The 22,084-nt window shown below is 39.2% G+C and overlaps 1 protein-coding gene across 14 annotated transcripts in view; it reads left to right on the forward strand.

Annotated features, from left to right (window-relative positions):
* Nucleotides 1-396: 396 nt before the first annotated feature.
* The window catches only part of PCNX1 (pecanex 1), a 163,255-nt gene continuing 141,567 nt past the window's right edge, over nucleotides 397-22,084 (forward strand). For 8 of the 14 annotated variants that reach the window (XM_035719475.2, XM_035719481.2, XM_049113321.1 and 5 more), the window contains exon 1: nucleotides 397-566. In XM_035719475.2, the coding sequence (XP_035575368.2) occupies nucleotides 414-566 (153 nt within the window). In that variant the 5' untranslated portion in view covers nucleotides 397-413. The remainder of the gene's footprint in view (nucleotides 567-22,084) is intronic. The other 6 variants (XM_049113326.1, XM_049113327.1, XM_049113328.1 and 3 more) reach the window with 1 other exon arrangement.

Consider the following 22,084-nt stretch of genomic DNA (forward strand, 5'->3'; position numbering starts at 1 on the left):
CCTGCTCCGGCTCGGTCGCGGGCGCGCGGCTTCCCTGTCCTCCGGGCCCCGGGCTGGTGTCCGGCGGGGGTCGCGGCGGCGGCGGCGGCGGCGGCGGGCCGCGGGGCCCTGGCTCCGGCGCCCGGTGTTAGGAGACAAGATGGCGGCGGCGCTGTGGAGGCTGGTCTCCTCCTCTCCTCCGCTGTCCTCCGCCCCGCCGCTCGCCGCCTCCTCGGTCTCCTCCTCCTCCTCCTCCTCCTCCTCCTGCAGCAGCCCTAGCGACCGCCGGAGCTCCGGAGGGGGATAGACGGGGCAGCTGCGGGCTCCCGCTCCGCGAGGCCGAGCTGGGGCCGGGGCGGGGACGGGGCCGGGGCCGGGGCCGGGGCCGGGGACGGCGGCGGGCGCGGCGGCGGCGGCGGCGGCGGCGGGTGGGGATGGGGTCGCAGACGCTGCAGATCCTCCGGCAGGGGGTGTGGGCCGCGCTCAGCGGGGGCTGGTACTACGACCCGCACCAGGCCACCTTCGTCAACGCGCTGCACCTCTACCTGTGGCTCTTTCTGCTCGGCCTGCCCTTCACCCTCTACATGGTGAGTGTGGGGGCGGGGAGGGCGCGGGCCGGGGAGCGCCGCGCGGGGCTCCGGAGTCCGGCGGCCGCTCGAGCCTGCGGGGTCCGGGCCGGGGTCGCGCACGCGCCCTCGCTGCCTCCCCTCCCCTCCCCCCCCCCCCCCCGCGGGGCCCGCCGCCCACCCGCTCCCACGCTCCCTGCCCACGCTCCCCTCGGGAGGGTGACGGCCCGCAGCAGCCCCCACCTACCTGGCGCCCCCGCGGGCCCCACCCTGTTACGGGGCGGTGGTGGCGGGGGGGGGTCTTGAACCCGCAGCCCCTCCAGCCCGTCCGGCCGGGGAGCGGGGAGCGGGGAGCGGGGAGCGGGGAGCGGAGCCCAGCGCGGCTCCCGGCCCTCCAGGTTGTGGCAGGCGCCGCGCACTCCTGCCGCTCCCGAGGCCCGCCGCGCTCCTCCTGCGCCCCGTCCCCGGCGGCGCCCGGGCAGCCCTGCCCTGCCCCCCCGGCCCCCCCGCCCCCCCCCGCCCCCCCGCCCCCCCCCGCCCCCCGCACCTCGCCTGCCCTCCGCCGCGTGCGGGGCCCCGGGGCCCGGGGGGCGTGCATGCTCGGCTCGGCCCGGCCTCGGGAGGACTGGCGGGGGCGGGGGCGGGGGTGCGGGTGCGAATCCTGCCTCCTAACCCTCCTGCCTCGAAAACGCACTGGGGTTTGTTTTCTTGTTTGTTTGTTTGTTTGTTTGTTTTCTTCCCGCTGGTTCTTTTCTGCTGGGCTGTGCGGGCAGTGGCTGCTGTGTTTGCAGGCCAGCTTGGGGGGCCGGGGGGGGGGTGGTGATACGGGGAATCTGGCTGGCATTTCAGATTTGTTTGGATTGGTTCAAGGCCGTGTACTGATAGGAAAAAAGGAAGTCCTGCCTGTTGCTGAATCCAGCACGATCCGCTTCTCCCAATGATCTACGTTTTTACGCTGTATTTTCAGTGGAAGTTGTACGCACATTTTTTTTTTTTTTTGACACATTAGGTTAGGGTGGGGCATTCGGGGATGTGGAAGAAAGAGGATACTTAGACGTCGGTTAATTATTTTTTTTATTTTTTTAAGCTTCAATTAAGTTTTTTAAGTAACCGCAAGGGAGGAAAGGATGATCACTTTTTTTATTTTAGGAGAATTCCTTCTAATTTGTTTCTGTTACCTTGGTGGTTCTTCATGGAGCTATATAGTAAGGGGGCTGGATTAGAAAGTCTGGGAGTACGCCTAACAAGTGCCAACGTGAGGATGCCCAGTGCTTTCCCGTGTGCAGCTCCTTTTCACCGATTGGCAGGAAAAGTGCCAGCTTGGGGGAAGATGTGCGAAATTTCACATTCTCAAGCAGATTTTAGTTTTTCATTAAACTTGTTTGGAAGGGACTTCTTGCTGGAGGTAAAAAAAAAAAAAAAAAAAAAAGACATTTAAGAAAATGCTGATGACTGATGACTTTTTTTTTTTTTTTAGGGGACTTGTTCAGTCTTGTCCCATTCTGAAAATTTATCATGAAGTGTTAAAGTTTTCAATTAGTTCTGGCTTAGGTGGTTCTGTTTGCACTGCTCTACCTTCCAGGAACATGACATCATTAAGGAACAGGTTAATTACTTCGGGTGTAAGAATCCTCAGGCTGTCCCAGAGCTTTCATAGCAGATTTCTCTTAAATCTAGGAGGATTGTAAATTTGAAAGCGCAACTAGTACTTGATATGTCAGGATTACTCGCTGTGTGGTGGTGTAAGGTTTCCTTGCAAGCACGTGAACTGTGTTACTGGCTAAGTCCTTGTGTAATTAGCAAACATTACTAAGGGAAATTAGAGCAAATAGAAAGCAATACATCGAGTTTACTGTTTCATTTTGGGAGTTCATTCAGTTAAATTTAATTCACAAATATTTGAGGGTCTACTATGTACTGGACGATTTGCTAGATTCTAGGAAAATTGCCTCTCTGACTTTTCTTGTCTCAGTTAATGCCAAGTCTGCTCTTCCTAATCCTTTAAAATATCTCCTTGATTCATCTTCCTCTCCTTTCACATCCAGTTCATCAAATCTTGTGGTTTCTCTTTTCAAAACCTAACTAAAATCTAGCTAATCATTATCACTCGTTTGTTTCAACCCACCATTATGGCTTCCCTGGATTATTGCAGGATTTTAATGAGATTCACTTCTTTTATTCTTTATTCTCTATTTCTCTTAGCAAAGTCTGAGTGATTCTTTAAAACAAGTCAGATCAGGGATCCCCTGGGTGGCTCAGCGGTTTAGCGCCTGCCTTTGGCCCAGGGTGCCATCCTGGAGTCCTGGGATCGAATCCCGCATCGGGCTCCCAGTGTGGAGCCTGCTTCTCCCTCTGCCTGTGTCTCTGCCTCTCTCTCTCTCTCTCTCTCTCTCTCTGTCTATCATAAATAAATAAATAAATAAATCTTTAAAATAAATTAAAACAAGTCAGATCACGGCACTCTTCTGCTTTCAGAGCCTCCCCTGCCATGTGTGTCTATTATGCCCCCTTCCTTGTCTTAGAATCTTTCCCACATAGTAGCTAATGTTTCTGCCTCAGGGCTTTGGCACTTGCTGCCGCACCCCCCAGCAACCCTCCACCCCCAGGTATCTATGTGACTTGCTCCATTTACTCAGATTTTAGTTTTATATGAGGCTCTCCCTGATAACCCTATGTAACATAGCAACCCTCCAGCTCCTACAATATTTTCTAGCTCTTCTTCACTCCTTTTTTTAAATCCCTTATCACTATAATTGTGTGTGTGTGTGTGTGTGTGTGTATATATATATATATATATATGTATATATATTAGTATCTCTGTCTCATTGGAGTATTAGCTCTGAGGAGGGCGGAGACTTTATTTGGTTCACTGCTCTGTTGTCGCAAAGACCTAGATCAGTTCCAGGCACATAGTAACTACTCAGATACTGACTGATTGGAAATGTGTAAGACACAGGTTTTGCCTTCAAAGGCAAAACTTTGCCACTGTAGCTTGGGGGTAAGGAACAATTTATAAGCATTAGAACTGTTAGGAAAAGGTAAGTACAGAGTGACCCTGAATTTATAGTCAGGACTGATTCTAGTCTAGGGGCAGTCAGCAAAGATGATCTGTCAACATTTTCATTTATTATTTTATTTTTTTTAAATCTACGATAGTCTCACACACACACACACACACACACACACACACACACAGAGAGGCAGAGACACAGGCAGAGGGAGAAGCAGGCTCCACGCACCGGGAGCCCGACGTGGGACTCGATCCCGGGTCTCCAGGATCACGCCCTGGGCCAAAGGCAGGCGCTGAACCGCTGCGCCACCCAGGGATCCCCATTTTCATTTATTTTTAAAAGATTTTATTCGTCTAAGAGAGCACGAGCAGGGGCGAGGAGTGGCAGAGGGAGAAGCAGACTTCTTGCTGAGCAGGGAGCTACATGGGACTTGATCCCAGGATGCCAGGATCATGACCTGAGCTGAAGGCAGATGCTTAACCAACTAAGCCACCCAGGCGCCCCTGATTTGTCAACATTTTCAGAAACATTACTACTTCTAGTACACTATTGAGGCAGAGAGTTGGAAGCATACACTTGAGGCAAAATCCAACATTCCATGTAAAAAATAAAATCTCTGACAGTTATAGATTATTATTATTTTTTAGAAGATTTTATTTATTTATTCATGAGAGATACAGATTGTGAGAGGCAGAGACACAGGCAGAGGGAGAAGTAGGCTCCCTACAAGGAGCCCGATGTGGGACTTGATCCTGGATCCTGGGATCAAGACATGAGTTGAAGGTAGATGCTCAACCGCTGAGCCACCCAGGTGCCCCTATAGATTATTACTTGTATGTTCTTCCCATAATAACTGTCAAGGATAGTGACTATGAAGTGTATAGGTTCTTTATTCCAAATGCTGTGTTCTCATTTTACTGAGGACACCTGAGGTCAGCCGTACGTATGACTTGTTTTGTGACCTTCGGCAGAGAAATTGCCGGTAGCCACTGTATAGGTAGTGTTTGTTCTTAAATTAAAGACACACAGCCTGTGAAGAGGTAGTATGTTAGGTAGAGTCTTGGCGCTTTTTCTATAGGAATAAAATGCTTTTGCTATTAGTAGCTTTTGTGAATACTTTGAAAGGTAGAATTTATAGTTTCTGCAATTATAAAACATTTGAGTAGTGAAGTAATTTTTTCCTTCTTACTTTCACTGTCCCTTCTGTTTCTCGTAGGGCACTCACCCCATTTTTTTCTTGCTATACAGTTGACCCTTGAACAACATGGCAGTTAGGGGCACCAACCTTCACTCAATTGAAAATTCCACCTGCAACTTTTGACTCCCCCCCCAAAACTTGGCTACTAACAAGGCTACTGTTGACTGTACATAAACAGTCAAGTAATACACATTTTAAATATGTATTGTATACTGTGTTATCATCAAGTGAGCTAGAGAAAAGAGTGTTAAAATCATAAGAGAGAATAGGGATCCCTGGGTGTCTCAGTGGTTTGGTGCCTGCCTTTGGCCCAGGGCGCGATCCTGGAGTCCCAGGATCGAGTCCCACGTCGGGCTCCCAGCATGGAGTCTGCTTCTCCCTCCTCCTGTGTGTCTGCCTCTCTCTCTCTCTCTCTCTCTGTGTCTATCATAAATAAATAAATAAATACATCTTAAAAAAAAAAAGAAAAACATAAGAGAGAATAAATACATTTATCGTTCTGTGCTGTATTATCAAGAAAAATCTGCCTGTTAGTGGACCTGTGTACTTCAAGCCTGTGTTGTTCAAGGGTCAACTGTAATCATTTTTGCACATGACATGTGACAGATGGTAAGCTTTGTAGTCATGAGGTTTGTGGTATATTTGTGTTGTGGAAAGCAGATTGGAATTGGTGTTATTTTTGATTTGTGAATTTTGGCTCTTCTTGATTACAAGTTCTTTGGGCAGGACTACCTTTCTGAACCTTGATTTACTCATTTGTGAGTATTTCGTGTATATTTTGTAAGCAAATATTTATGAAGTTAAAAATTATTCACCTTCAGAATGGTCTTCAGTAAATGTCATTAGAAAGAATGGCTAATTAGAACAGTGTTTCCTCTATAATGCAGTATGACTGGAGTAGATTAGATAACTGTCAATTTATTAGTCAAACCATTTTCTTATTGCTTATTGCTTTTTTCAGAGTTCTTTCCCCTAGGTGATGAACTATATAACATTAAAATCTATTTACATAAGTGGTTCTCAGACTCCATTTGAAGTCAGAATCACTTGAATTGTTAAAAATGTGCATGTGCACATGGTCATTCTGATGCAGAATATCTGGATGGTGGCTCTATTGTTTGTATTTTATAGACATCCAGGTCAGTTTAAGGAACTTGACTGATATGCCCCTAAATCCCATCCCCTAACCTAAGTCTAGCTGCCTAATCATCATATCCTCTTGGCTGTCCCACAAGCATCTCAGAGATACCATGTCTGAGAGACACCTAACTCTGGGAAACGAACAAGGGGTGGTGGAAAGGGAGGTGGGTGGGGGGGTTGGGGTGACTGGGTGATGGGCACTGAGGGGAGCACTTGGCGGGATGAGCACTGGGTATTATGCTATATGTTGGCAAATTGAACTCCAATAAAAAAAAAAAAAAAGATACTATATCTACATTGTTCCTGATTCCCTGCTAAACCTTCCCCATACCACCATGACCAAACTTGTTTTACTCTTTGTCACCTTAATGGCACCATCCTGTATATAGTTGCTTGTACTGTCTCCCTCCCCCTTGCCTTATGAGCAAATCTTACCAATTCTACTGTCAGAATATCTCAGACCTTTCCACTTCCTAGTTCACACTGTTTTTTTTTCTCTTTTGTCTGTATTACTACTTTAGCTTCTATTCTTGCCCTTTACAACTCTTTCTCCACAAAGTAGAAGGTGTCCATCTGTTTGTGTCCTTCCCCCCCCTTTTTAAAAAATATTTTATTTATTCATAGAGACACAGAGAGAGAGAGAGAGGCAGAGACACAGGCAGAGGGAGAAGCAGGCTCTATGCAGGGAGCCTGACATGGGACTTGATCCCGGTCCAGGATCACACCTCGGGCTGCAGGCGGCACTAAACCGCTGCGCCACCGGAGCTGCCAGTCCTTCCCCCCTTTTAATACCCTTCAATGATCTTCTTTTATACTTAGAATGAAATCCAACATTCTTACTAAGGCCTCGCTGAAACTAATTCTACCTTTGTCTTCAATTTGTGCCATAGTTACATCACTGGACTTTTGGTTACTTCAACCAACTGAACTTCTCTTCCTTTTGGGCCTTTTTACGTGCTATGACTTCTGAAGGGATACTCTTCCCTCTGCTGTTTGCAAAGCTGGCTAGTGCTTGGTCATTAGAGCTGGGCTTAAATATCCTCTCCTCAGAGAGGTCTATCCTGATAACCATAAGTGGGTTCTCTCTCTTTTCCCCAATTCCATCTTGTAACTTTCTTTCATAGTTCTAATCATAAACACATACTTAGATATTTGTTTGTTTACTTATTTGCTGTCTCTAATACCCCTCCCCTACCAATATTTTGTAGGTTCTCTGAGGGCTGGGATCATGTGATTTATTTGGCATTGTATGTCCAGTGTCTGTTCTCATGCTTGGCTGATAAAAGCTTTGATAAATATTTGTTGAAGGAATTTTTTTACAATATATGTGAACCTTCCTTAGACTTCTCAATGTAAATGATAGAGAATATTTGGGGATAGGGAATTACTGTGGTAGACTGTATTATATGGTATAGTTACATCTTACTTGGGGGTAGGTTCAGTGTCTGTGCAAGACAAAAATTAAATATAGAATTATTAAAAAATCAAATGTAGAATGACTCTTGAAAAGTCCTTAAATCACTAAAGTGTAGTGTATATATATATAGATTTTCTGTATATGCAACTTCATAAACATCGATACATATATATAGTAATATGTACTATATAAAATCTATGGAAAGATTATAGTCAGAAAATAACTTACCCATATCAAATTTATGAAGTATTCAATTTTTTCTTGTAGGTTATTTTATTGTATTTTCTGTAGCTGATCTTTATCATCTATAGAATGATATACCCTTTATTAGTAAGGATTTCTCTGAGGCCCTCATGTCATTTTCTTTTGCAAAGATTTAAAAATATTTTAAAGATCAATATAAACAAGATTTTGTTATGATTAGAAGACAAACAATTTTCATAGTTATGTTTCCTAAGAAGTTTTTATTTATTTTATTTTTTTATTTTTTTTAAATTATTTTTTATTTTTTATTTATGATAGAGAGAGAGAGGCAGAGACACAAGCAGGCTCCATGCACCGGGAGCCCGATGTGGGATTCGATCCCGGGTCTCCAGGATCGCGCCCTGGGCCAAAGGCAGGCGCCAAACCGCTGCGCCACCCAGGGATCCCCCCTAAGAAGTTTTTAGTTAGGAAAGTTATTGTATTATAAATTAGCAATTAAACATGGTTATTATTTTCTGAGTCCTTTAGGAAAAAATTGATGAATATTTGGCTGTTTTGACCTATATCCTGTGCCTTTTCATACCACTATTTTCAATAGTTAGTATCAAGGTATATGTAATTGTTTCCGTAATTGGCTATGACATAGATATAGCTCTTATCTCTTTATAATGTCACCTTTAATAAATTAAGGATACATTGTGCAAAGATGGCATATAAATGAAGTTTCCAAGAAAGCAGCCATATTTGTCAACTTGTAGAAGTGCTTGTGAACTTACAAAAATGTCAACTGATTACTAAAAATCTTCTAGTGTCTTCTAGTGAAAGATGGAATGTTTTCTGCTATTTGAGAGATTACTCCCAAGTTGTTGAATCATTTGGTAACTGAAAAACTAGGAGAGTTAAATTTTTCCAACATTTTGTTATGAGGATTTTCGGATATAGAGAAAAGTTGAGGGAATTATGCCCACCATAATGCTTCTATAGTTTTTAAAGTTACATGGCATTCTCTGTCTATGCTTCTATTAAGACCTTTTTAATGGGGGGAGGGGGATCGATGCTTGTGGGGTAAGTTGCAGACATCAATAGAGATCACCCCTAGACATTTCAGCATGCATATCACCTAGAATTCTAATAGGCACAAGTCCTAGGGAACCATTGAATAAGTTTTGAATTTTGATAAATGCATGCACCTGTGTAGTGCAAACCCATCATGTTGTTGAACATTAATGTCATCCCAGAACTTCCTACTTGCCCTTCCCAGTCAACTCTCTCACCCTTAATTCTGATTTTTTTCCTCATTGTATATTAGTTTATCCTGTTCTAGAACTTCATTTAAATGGAGTCATGTAGCATTTTCTTTGTGTAAGCCTTTTTCTTCAGCATGTTTTTGAGAACTATCCATATTGTATATATCAATAACTTGTTCCTTTTAACTGATGGACAGTATTCCTTTATAGGACTATATTAAAGTTTGTTCATCTTTATCTAGTCTCCTGTAGACGAGGACCTTATTTCACTTCTTGGCTTTATGTGAAAGTTGCCCCCCCAACATCAGGGTAGGTTTGTTTGTTTTTTTTAAAGATATTATTTATTCATGAGAGAGGCAGAGACATAGGCAGAGGGAGAAGCAGGCTCCATGCAGGGAGCCTGATGCAGGACTCGATTCCAGTGCTCCAGGATTACACCCTGAGCCGAAGCAGACATGCTCAACTGGTGAGCCACCCAGGTGTCAATTTTTATTTTTATTTTTTATTTTTTTTATGATTCAGGGGTAGGTTTTATCACAACTCAAAAGAAATGCGAAAAGTTTATTAAATATCAAAAGCATTTTGTCTCAAATAATGTTTTAATTTAAAGTAAATTAATGATAATTGCATATTTTATCCTCTCATTTCAGTTTTTGTACTCCTCAATACTGTACTTCTCTTTGCTCAGTATTTAGATTTTTCTGTCAGTGCAATAGAGTCTTTGTTCAATTATATATGTGTGTGTGTGTATGTGTATGTATTTGTGGGTTTTTTTTTTTTGTGTGTGTGTGTGTGCTAAATCTGAAATTATAGAGAAGTAAAAAGAAGAAAATAAAAACCACTTGTAATCCTGTTCACCCAGTCTGTTTAACATTTTAGTAACCAGAGTGTTATTTGGAACTTATAAATATGTATTATGTTTCTTTCTTACAAAAATGGGCTCCTGAAATTTGTACTGTTTTGAAGCTGCCTATTTTTGCTTGACTATAAATTGTGTTTCCATGTGGGGAAAAAAGTTAACAGTTTTAATAGCTCTGTAGTAGGTCATAGTATAGATGTATTACAGTGTATCTAATCTTCTGTTATTTTATAGGTTGTAATTTTCAGCTATTTAGAAAATACTAGGGTGATTATTCTCACTGTTAAATCTTTGTACTAGTCTTTTGTATAAATTCCTATAAGTAGACTTGATGGATTAAAGGGATATGCCTATTTGTGTTTGATAATCATTCAGTTTACAATGAGAGAATCTTTCGTTATATTGAGAGAGAACAAGAATGAGAGAATGGTGGATAATAATGCAAGGTTCCTGAGAAGGCAAGAGAGGTTTGTGGTCCAGAGAGCACAGGTAGTAAGGCATCATCCTCAGAAAGGAGGAATGCTGGTGGAAGAGGGGATGAACAATTGGTGGTGAAAGTTGAGGGAGGTCTTTTTAAATTTTTATTTCGATAGTCTCCTTGGAGTACAGAGTGTATTCTGTAGAGAATGAGTGGGGAGGTGAGGAGGATATTCAAGATTTGAGGAGGATTTCCAGAAGGTGAAATGCTGCCCTAATTTTTGGAGAGTGGGGAAGTGAACTGACTAGCAAGGGATGGTAAGGTTGCTGGGCAATTTTGAGAATACATGTGAAGATTGAGTTGAAGAGATGATGTCAGATTGTTGAGAATTTGGAGTAAAATTTACTCAGAAGTTATGACCTTTGTACAATTGTCACCTACCGGGGATAACTCCAAGCCACAAGTAGATAAGATCTGGGGAGAAAGTGTAATTCATTAAAAAGAAAATGGGTCAGACAGAGAACTCCACGCTTAAAAATCAGCTGCTAAGAATCAGCAAAGAAGACAAGAAAGGCAAGAGGAAAATGAAGAGAAGAACTGGTTACAGAAGCCAAGGAAAGAGAGAGTATTTTGAAAAGAAGAAAATGGTAAAAAAACAAAACAAGTTGCCCTCTCAAAAGGCTGTACTAATTTAAATTTTCATCAACAGCATTGAGGGTACTTCCCACCTCCTCTCAACACTTCCCCAAACGGGGTGTTATTGTTGTAAATTTCTTATTCAGTGGAACGGTAAATAAAACCATTTCAGTAATACTCTGTTTTTGATAATAGAGTTTCCCTGGAAGTAGTTTATTTTATTTTATTTTATTTTATTTTTTTTTAAGATTTTATTTGTTTATGAGAGAGAGAGGCAGAGACACAGGCAGAGGGAGAAGCAGGCTCCATGCAGGGAGCCTGATGTGGGACTCGATCCCGGGTCTTTAGGATCATGCCCTGGGCTGAAGGCGGCGCTAAACCTCTGAGCCACCCGGCTACCCTCCCTGGAAGTACTTTTTAACTCAAACTTAGTACAGATTAAGGGTGTTTATGGCACTAATGTGTATCATGTAATATCTTTCTATCTAATCTTTTTTTCTATATTCTATACTCAGGTAATTTTCATGGCAGGCAACTGATAAATAAGCAGAAATGTGTCTTTGAGAAGAAATTGTTTCTCTCTGTTATCTAATTTGAGGTAAATCAAATAGTTTTCCTGTGTCTGCATAACTGGGGAGAGCAGAGAGTTGTTTTGTGGGCTAGGACACCTGAGACACCTGGGAGTAGCAACAAGAATAACCTTGACTAATGGTGTGAAAAAGGGCAGATTACAGCACATATTTTCCGACTGTTGCCTTCTTTAATATATAGGTGCATTTTACCAGATCCTAGTAAAATTAGTAGCTAGTGAATCTCATTGCTCTGCTTATTTCCTAAAAAAGTTGGTTAAATGCTTCCTTTGGTAGGATTATAAAATGGTTCAGAATTTTCTTTTCTTCTTTTAGCATTAGAACCTGAGGGGTTGTTTCTTTTTTAACTTGCACTGCTGGTGCTAGTCTCTGTTGCTTTATGTTATGATAAGAAAGAAAAAACCTAGGGAAAGGCAAGCCATTTCCTTTTGAGGTTTTTAGGGGGAAAAAAAGTCCTATTCTGTAGAGCTTTGTACAAACCAAGTAGAACCCTGAGTGCCAACTGTGCTGAGAATAGACAGGAAGATTAGTCACAGATTTGAGAAGCTTGAATTATGTATCTGGGTGTTTTCCTTTTCCTATACTCCCTGAGTGTTGTCTAGACATAAACTAAACAGATTTAACCACTAAAGTTATCTTTAAAATTTTATATTTTGAAATAATTTTAGATTTACAGAAAAGTTACAAAAATAGTATAGTTTCCCCCAGCTTCCTCTAATACTAAAATGTTACATAACCATGGTGCATTTATTAAAAGGAAGAAATTAACATTGGTACAGTACTGTTAGCCAAGTATTGACTTTATTTGTATTTCACTAGTTTTCCCACTAGAGTCTCCTTTCTGTTTTAGGATCTAATCCGGAATACTTAATTGCATTTAGTATCATCATCATTAATATGGTTTTCTTAATGCTTTCCTTTACCATGCTGGGGTTCTATTTTTTTTTTTAAGGAATTTTAGTTTATAACAACTTACCAAATTGTATAAGAAAAGTTAGTGAAAGGTTTTAGGTCTGGGATCGATACATTTGAGATGAACACAAGAGGAGTGTATTCTGAATGATTTTTGAATCTGGCATTGACCATTAACCGGTGTTGTGCTGTCTTAAAATTGAGATATTTCATGTATGAAAAATTGTATGAAATGAAATAATCCTAATGGTGAAAATGACTTACTTTAGACATCATTCAAGTAAAATGCACAGCAGTATCTTAACTTCCTGTATAATGCTGTTCTTCCTAATTTATAAATTAGACGCCATGAGACAAATATACAACCATATTACAGGGTAGAATATGACTAATCCCTTATGTGTCATACAGTGTGCAGGAATTGGAAGGAGGATGCAGATATTTCCTAGAAGGCTTTATGCAAAGGATCATTCTACATTCAAAACATTTACTGTATGCTGGGCACTGTAGTAGGCCTTGTGGTGGGGGGACCTTTATGAGATTTGTTATTTGAGTTGGAGCAGAGTTTTCCATAATCTTCCCACCAGGGAAATGAATCTTTGTTCTGGAGAAAAGATTATTTATTAAAAGAAAATATGTTCTGAGGTGTAGTGATTTGCTCTGCTAGGGAGTATTTTATTGTAATATGTCCAACATATTAAGTCTTTCTCAGTGAATTATTTTTTTAACTTCTCACAATATCATTTATGCCCATAATATTACTGTCTCTGAATAAGTATCTGGAATGATTAAAGGAAAAGATATAAAAATAGTTCAGAAGAACCCAAAAAACCGATTATCATTTGCACTATCTTATTTATGCCACAACATACGTCACAGAGTATCCGTTGCACATCCTTTCCACAAGCGTCATAGACCTTTAAGACAGAATCCAAGTGAACTTTGCAATGGAGTAAAGAGGGCTTTTGGGGCATTTTAGTAAGGAAATCCTCAATTTAAAGATTTTCAAAAAGTGAGAATAAATTTAGTTGATCTAAAAAAATTATATCGTATTATCAAAAAATCTTTTTTCAGTCCTTTATGCTATAGTAATATTAAAATATGCAGTATGTGCTATTGAAGAATAAGTTTAAAGTAATTTTTTCAATTTCTTAGTATGAAGAATTTTCATATGAACAAGAAAGTTGAAAGAGTAACGTATGATCATCCATATGCTTAGATTCAACAATTATGAATCTTTTTAAAAATCATATTTATGAGGAGCCTGGGTAGCTCAGTCAGTTGAGACTGACTCTTGATTTTAGGTTAAAAAAAGAACCCCAAACCCACCATCTAAAGATTCTAGTTGCCTAAGATTCTAGTTTGCTTCATTCCAACGAATCCGTACCTGTAGAGATTCTGGATGTGCATATTTTGAAAAACTGCTACTCCTAAAATACCAATAGAAAAAGCCCATAAGTGACTCTGATAGATACTTCAAGTTAACAGTCACTAGCCTGAGAGGTTTTATTCTTTTTTTGTGAATGTGTGAAAATACCTTATTGTTTCCTGGTTAGGTTGTTGGTGTAGGTCATCTACATTTTTTAGCGTGAATATATTACTGAATGACTTTAATTCAGGTTGTAGTGGAAACTTTAATAGTATCAATAATAGCAGTGCTTACATAGTGCTTTTTACCCAGTATAGTATATTCCTTGAGCATTTCACTTACCAGGTAAAAAACCTCTATTAGATGTTTATCATGAAAATAATACTGACTGTAGAAGTGTATACAGTCCATAATAAAAGTATAGATCAAAATAAGAACAAACAATGCTGTGGTGCATATTTGTGTATATAAAATCTTGCTTGTGAGAGTATGCAGCATATGATTCTAGAAAAGAAATTGCCAAGTCAAAAAGTATGCATATTTAAAATTCACCTAGATGTTGCCAAATTACATCTCAAAAAAACCCTATATCAATTTATATTTTTACCAGTATGAAAGGATCTGTTTCCCTTTGTTCTTACCAATGTTGGTTATTAGGATTTATTTTAGTGTGATAGTGCAAAATGATATCTTCTTAAAATTTGTTTCCTTAATAAGTTCAAATATCTTTTCATATGCTTAGTAGACAATAATATTTTTAAAATTGCTTTCCATATCCTTTATCTTTTTCGGTGAGTCATGTTGTCATGCTAAGTGGTTTTTTAAAGATTTTATTTATTCATGAGAGACACACAGAGAGAGGCAGAGACATAGGTACAGGGAAGAGAAGCAGGCCACCTGTGAGGAGCCTGATGCAGGGACTTGATCCCCATCCCAGGACCTTGGGATCAAGCAAGCCCTGAGCCGAAGGCAGATGCTCATCCGCTGAGCCATCCAGGCATCCCCTAAGTGATTTTTGAGAACCCTTTTGTGTATCAAAATCAGTATTTGGTCATATATTAAATTTTCTCCTTACATTGTCATTTAATTTTATGATTGGGTTTTTTGAAAATAAAAATTTAACATTTTTAGTAGCCACATTTACTAGTTTTCTTCATGCTTATGAAGACCTTCCCTATTAAAAGTCTGTAAACAACAATAACAACATGTTTTCATTTAATTTTTTAAATTTGGGAATAAATTTGCATGGTTAGATTAACACACACACACACACACACACACACACACTACTGTAAGGGTAGTAAAAAGTTGCCCTTTTATATCTGCCCACCATCTTCCCAGTTCTCCACCTGCACTACCTCCCATAAGAAACCACTCTGAATTTCACCACAACCTACAGATTCAAATTCCCCCACCTACAGTATTCTATATATTGTTCCCCCAACATTTGCTATATCTTAAAATTACTTAAACTTATCTTACGATATGTGCATCAATACCAAAAGTGCTTCTTCAGTGTTTTTTTTTTTTCTGAGATATACTTGACCTGTAGGATTGTTATTTTCAGGTGTGTAACATAATTTGGTATTTGTATATATTTTGAAATGCTCACAATAAGTCTAGTTAACATCTGTCACCATACATAGTTATAATTTTTTATGATGAAATCTTTTAAGATGTATTCTCTTAGCAACTTCCAAATATACAACAAAGTATTACTAACTGTACATTATATTATATCCCCATGACTTATTTATTTTACAGCTGGAAGTTTTTGCCTTTTGACCTCCACCCATTTTGTCTTTTACCTCCCCCCCCCCCCCAAATCTGGTAATCACCAGTCTGTTCTCTGTATCAATGAGCTCAGTTGTTTCAGTTTTGTTTTTAGATTTTATGTATACAGGAGATCATGTGGGGTTCCCCCCCCCCCCCCCCCCCCGTTTAACTTAATTCACTTAGCATACTGCCCTCAAGATTAATCCATGTTATGGCATATAGCAAGATTTCCTTCTCTTTTATGGTTCAATAACATTCATTTGTTTCGTTATCCATTTCTTTATCCATTCATCCATTGATGGACCTTTAGATTTTTTCCGTGTCTTGGCCATTGTAGATAATTCTGCAGCGAATGAAGGGTTGCATATATTTCTTCAGGGTAGTATTTTGTTTCCTTTGGATAAATATCCAGAAGTAAAATTGCTGCATTATATGTCAGTTCTATTTCCTACTTTATGAAGAACCTCCGTACTGTTTTCCATAGTACCAATTTGCATTCCCATCAACTGTACAAAAGTTCCCTTTTCTCTACATCCTTGCCAATACTTGTTATTTCCTGTCTTTTTGATAATAGCCATTCTTTTTTTTATTTTTTATTTTTTTATTTAAAAAAATTTTTTTTGATAATAGCCATTCTAACAAGTGTGAGGTGATATCTCATTGTGGATTTTATTTGCATTTCCCTGGTAGTAATGTTAAACACCTTTTCCTGTACCTGTTGGCCATCTTTATGTCTTTGGAAAAATGTGAATTCAGATCCTCCACCCATTTTTTTAATCTGGTTGATATTTGCTATTCAGTTCCAGGTGTTCTCTATTTTAGATATTAGGCCCTTATCATAGATAGGATTTGCAAATTTTCTCCTATTTTTGTTTTTGCTGACGGTTTCCTTTGCTGTGCAGAACTTTTTTAGTTTGGTATAGTTCCACTTGTTTATTTTGCTTCTGTTTCTTTTGCTTAAAGGTGTCAACCCCCCAAAATACCTTGCCAGGACTAATGTCAAGGAACTTACTTCCTGTGTTTTCTTCTAGCAGTTTTAGGGTTTCAGGGCTTAGGTTTCTAAGTCTTTAATCCATTTTGAGTTACTTTTCCTGTGGTGTAAGCTAATGGTCCAGTTTTATTCTTTTGCACGTGATTGTCTAGTTTTCCCAAAACTATTTACTAAGGAGATTGTCCTTTCTCATTGTATATTTTGGATCCTTTATTGTAAGTTAATTGACCATATAGGTGTATGTGTATTTCTGGGTTCTTTATTCTGTTCCACTGATCTGTTTTTAAACCAATACCATATTGTTTTAATTACTTCAGCTTTGTAATGTAGTTTGAAATCAGGGAGCATCATGCCTACAGCTTTATCCTTCTTTTTCAAGATTGCTTTGGCTCTTTTGTGGTCCCATACAAATTTTAGGATTGTTTCTTCTATTTCTGTGAAAAGTGACTATTGGAATTTTGATAGGGATTGCATTGAATCTAATTGCTTTGGGTAGTATGGACATTTTTAGCAATCATTTTTTAAAAAGATTTATTTGAGAGGAGGAGGGGCAGAGGCAGAGGGAGGAGAGAGAGACCTCTAACACGGAGCTCTGTCGTGGGACCTTGAAATCATGACCTGTGCTGAAACCAATAGACTCTTAACTGACTGTACCACCTAGGTGCCCCTAGACATTTTAGCAATATTAATTGTCTTAACCCATGAGCATAAAATATCTATTTATTTGTGGTTCAACTTCAGCTTCTTTAATCAGTGTTTAATAGTTTTCGGTGTACAGGTCTTTTACTTCCTTGGTTAAATTTATTTGTAGTTATTCTTTTTGATGCAGTTGTAAATGGGATTGTACTCTTAATTTCTCTGATAGTTTATTATTATTGTATAGCAACTACAGGGGCTTCTGAGTGGCTTAGTTGGTTGAGTGCCCAACTCTTGGTTTTGACTCCAGTCATGACCTCACAATTTATGGGGTCAAGCCCTCTGTTGGGCTCCATGCTCACCAGGGAGTCTGCTTGAGGATTCTCTCCCTCTGTCCCTTTGTATGTGCACTTTCTCTCTGTGTCTTTTAAAAAAAAAAAAATCTTTAAAAAAAGAAACAAATTTTTGCATACTGATTTTAAATCCTCAACTTTGTTGAATTCATTTGTTTGTTCTAATAGCTTTTTTTGGTATTTTGGCTTAAACAGTCTTTGAGGTTTTCTAAATATAATATGTCATTTGCAAATAGTTTTATTTCTTCCTTTGCAATTTGGATGCCTCTTAGTTACTTCTTTTTCTTACCTAATTGTTCTGGCTAGGACTTCCAATACTATGTTGAATAAAAGTGGGAAGAGTAGGCATCCTTGCCTTGTTTTTGATTTTAAGAGGAGAAGCTTTCAGCTTTTCACTGTTCAATATATTAACTGTGTGCTTGTTATATAGGGCCTTTGCTATGTTGAGGTATGTTTCTTCTATACCCACTTTCTTGAGAATTTTATAAATGGATGTTAACTTTTATCAAATGCTTTTTCTGCATCTATTGAGCTGATCATATGATTTTTATCCTTCATTTTGTTAATGTGATCTATCACATTGATTTACAGATATTAAGCCATTCTTGTATCCCTGGAATAAATCTCACTTGATCATGTTGTAGGAGTCTTTTAATGTACTATTGAATTTGGTTTGTTAGTATTTTCTTGGGGATTTTTGCATCTATAACCATCTAGGATATAGGCCTGTAATTTTCTTGTGGTGTCCTTGTCTGGTTTTGGCATCAGGGTAATGCTAGCCTCATAAAATGAATTTGGAACTGTTTCTTCCTTTTCTCTTTTTTGGAAGAGTTTGAGAAGGATTGGTATTCTTCTTTAAATGTTTGGTAGAATTCACTAGTGAATCTGTCTAGTCCTGGATTCTTGTTTGTTGGGTTCAGTTGTTTTTTTTAAATAGTTGCATAGACTTCCATTGAATAGATATATAATTTACTGTCTCCTGCTGATAGACATTTAATTTGTTTGCCAACTTCTAACACAAACATACCAGGATAAATAATTTGTACAAATGTCATCTCAGATGTGTCCAGGTATAGTATTAAGATAAATTCCTAGAAATGAGATTGCTTGTTCAGAGGATAAATTTTGAAAGATATGCCAAATTGCCCTTCAGAGGGGTTGTATTACTCACTTGGCATGCTTGGAAGCAATATGTGAGGGTGTCTGTGTTCACATGTGCCACAATCTCACATAGTTTTGCTATTTTCATGGGTAAGAAATAGTATCTTAGAGTGGTTTTGATTTGCATATCTCCTACTTGGAGTGAGGTTGAGCGGCTTTTCATAAGTTTAAGAGTCCTTTTTTTTTTTAATTTCTGTAAAAAGTTCATGTGCTTTATCCATTTTCTCTTAGCTTGTTTCTTACTGATATCTGAGCAGTTACATATTAAGGACATCAGTCTTTTGTAATATAATTGCAAACATCTAATAGTTTTATATTTTAACCCATTTGGAATTTATTGTGCTGTAAGCAATATATGAGTGTCTAGTTAAAAAAATTTTTTTTGATAGTTGTCCCAATCAACCTAATTTATTTAAACCATCTCATATTCTTCTTAGTAGTTTAAATGCCATCTTTTTCATAATCTAAGTTCTCATTGGGATATTTTTCTGTTTCATTAGCTCTTACATGAATACTGTATTTTATGGTAACTCTCTCTATATAAAATCCTTTTTTCTCTTTTGTAGTAGGAGTCTTGTTAGACTTCTTAGTTTTGGGGGGTTTGTTTTGTTTTTACTATTCTTGAATGTTTATCCATTTCAGTTTCCTAGGGATGCTATTGAATTTGTGATTGTAAGACATTGAATTTGTAGATTACTTCAGGGATGGAAATTTGACATGTTTATAATAGTGAGTTAAGGTGATCTATTCCTTTCTTTTATGTCCCTAAAGAGAATTTTCTTTTTAAGTTTTTTTTTTCTGTTAACTTTGTACATTTTCCCTTAGGATTATTATTCTTAAATTTTAATTTCTGACATTGTGTAAAGAAACCATTTTCGCCCCACTGTTTCCAACTGGTCATTGCTTACATATGAGAAAACGATTGATTTAAAAAAAACCCAAAAACTTCTTTTAGAGTAGTAGTAGACTTACAGAAAAGTTGCAGAGGTGGTACAGGAAATCCCATATATCCTGCACTCATTTTCTCCTGTTGATTACATCTTGGATTACAATGGCACATTTGTTACAACCAATGAGCAATATTTGATACATCATTATTAACTTAAAAGTCCATATTTTATTCAGATTTCTTTAGTTTTTACCTTATGTCCTTTTTCTGTTTCAGGATCCATCTAAAATAATTGATTTTAATGTGTTGATTTTGCAACCAGACACTTGGGAATTAGCTTATTTTTTTCTAATAATTTTTCTGCTTTTTTAAAAAAGATTTTCAGATATGCAATTATGCTTGAAAAAAATAATTTGAAGTTCTTTCCAATATTTATAATTTTTTCTCTTGTGTAATTATACATGGTACTTTATATATCTGTATTGGGTAATGCTGAAAATATAGACAGCCTTACCCTGTTCCCTACTTTAATAGGAATGCTAGTGTTTTACTATTAAGCATGATATATCTTTGTTTGAAGTATAGATTCTTTTTTCTTTATTGTGTTGTAGAAACTTTTTGCTATTTTTTAATGACTTTGGTTGTGCACTGTCCGACAAAATATTTACCTCTGGGCATTCTGTGGTCTCACAGGTCTTATCTAGCTCATCTTTTTTGTAGCTCATCTTTGGTTCCTTTGAACCATTTCTATTCAGAGGTTTTTCTGTTTGCTTAGCTTAGTTTTACCACTACATTGCTTAAACATGATTAGAAACATCTCATAGTTATTGTGCTATGCATGCCATGCATGCCCATGCATGCCCATGCATCCGCCGCTGTCACATTTTACCCCATTAACCCTCTCAATAGCCCTGTGAAATGAAGTAAATGTTATTCCCCCTTACAGCTGAGGAAACTGGCTCAGGGTCCCGCACTTCGCCTGCCTCTTTTCCCCTTTGACCTCAGGACCACCACCACATTGCTCTTCACCGTCCCCCTCCACACAGTGCACAAGATGCTTTCCTGATTCAGTTCCCGAAAGCCTACCTGTGATGGATGAATTTGAGATGAATTTAGCGTCTCCTGATCTTTTTTTGTAATGTATTCTGAATATGAAACTCTCAGAGCTGCCCTTCCCATCACTATCTAATTATATCCTTCATCTTGGCTCCTCTTGACCAGCATATTGTGTGACTACAATGGAAGCCTATTATAAAACACAGTGTTCTCTGAGGGATTTCGTTATGGTTCTCATCTATACTTAAAGTGAGATAATTTGTCTCACTCATCATTTTGGAGGGAGGGGTTACTTAGCTTTATTCTGTGGCATTTATTATAAATGGATTTTATTAAAATTTAATGTCCTTTCACTTACTGGTCTAATGTGTTCTTTCCCTGCTATGTTTATATGAAATACTATTTCTTTCTTGCTGCTGCTGCTGCTATTACACGTGCTCCTTCATGACAGCTACAGAAGTACAGCATTTGCAGTCTGCCTGCATCCCATCCATTCCAGTTTTTTTTGCGGTCAAGATCAGGAACTATAGTTCTTATGACTGTGTAAAGTAAGGGCAGCAAGAGAAGCAGTTAGTGCTATTGCACATTTCTAGGGCTGAAAGATTTTAACCTAGCTTTGCTATAATTACCACTCAATTTCTAGTTGGTGGAGGCCAGGGATGGTGCTAAACATCTTTTCATGCATAGGGCAGCACCCACAACATACGATTACCGGGCCCCAAATGCCAGCATTGCTGAGGTTTAGAAACTTTGCTTTAGACATCATACTTTCTCAGTGGGTATGGTGTTGCCCTCAAGGGAGTGAAAATGAGTTACTTGATAGGGAAGTGTGGGTGGTGGTGGTGGTGAAGAGATCTTTTTATGTGTAAAGTATACATGTACATATAGTACATACAGAGTTGATATATCTGGTGATAAAATTATGTGAGGGGGAGTGTTTTGAAATCCTATATACTTCCATGTGTTTTTCTTTTACTCTTATGCTGCTACCACACTTAAACCATTTCTGATACCAGATGTGGGGGGTTTTCCCATAGCAAGTGACTCTCCGAGTAACCAGCTGAGTGTCCTACAATTTAATTCAATTCTGGGCAGCTGGGTGGCCCAGTGGTTTAGCACAGCCTTCAGCCCAGGGCGTGATCCTGGAGACCTGGGATCGAGTCCCACATCGGGCTCCCTGCATGGAGCCTGCTTCTCTGCCTGTGTCTCTGCTTCTCTCTCTCTCTCTCTCTCTCATGAATAAGTAAATGAAATCTTAAAAAAAATTCAATTCTAACACCACCTGGAGAGAGCATCAGATCCCAAAGGTTAAGGACTCAGTCCCCCCAACCCAGATGCCAGTAACAGGGCCAGGATGTCACCTGTGCTTCTGACCCATTGTCTATAAAATTGGAGGTTCCCATGATCCCATTCTCAGATTCAATTAATTTGCTAGAGTGGCTCATAGTACTCAGGAAAACAGTTTACTTACTGTTTACCAATTTATTGCAAAAGGATATGATAAAGCATACAGATGAACATCCAGCTAGAAAGAATATGTAGGGCAGGGTATGTGGGAAGGGGTGCAGAGTTTTCATGTCTTCTCTGGGTGCACCATTGTCCAGTATCTCCACATGTTCACCAATCTGGAAGCTGTCCAAATGCCATACTCTTGGATTTTGTGAGGGCTCATCATA

This window comes from Canis lupus, chromosome 8 (genome assembly GCF_003254725.2).
Source record: "Canis lupus dingo isolate Sandy chromosome 8, ASM325472v2, whole genome shotgun sequence".
NCBI lineage: Eukaryota > Metazoa > Chordata > Mammalia > Carnivora > Canidae > Canis > Canis lupus.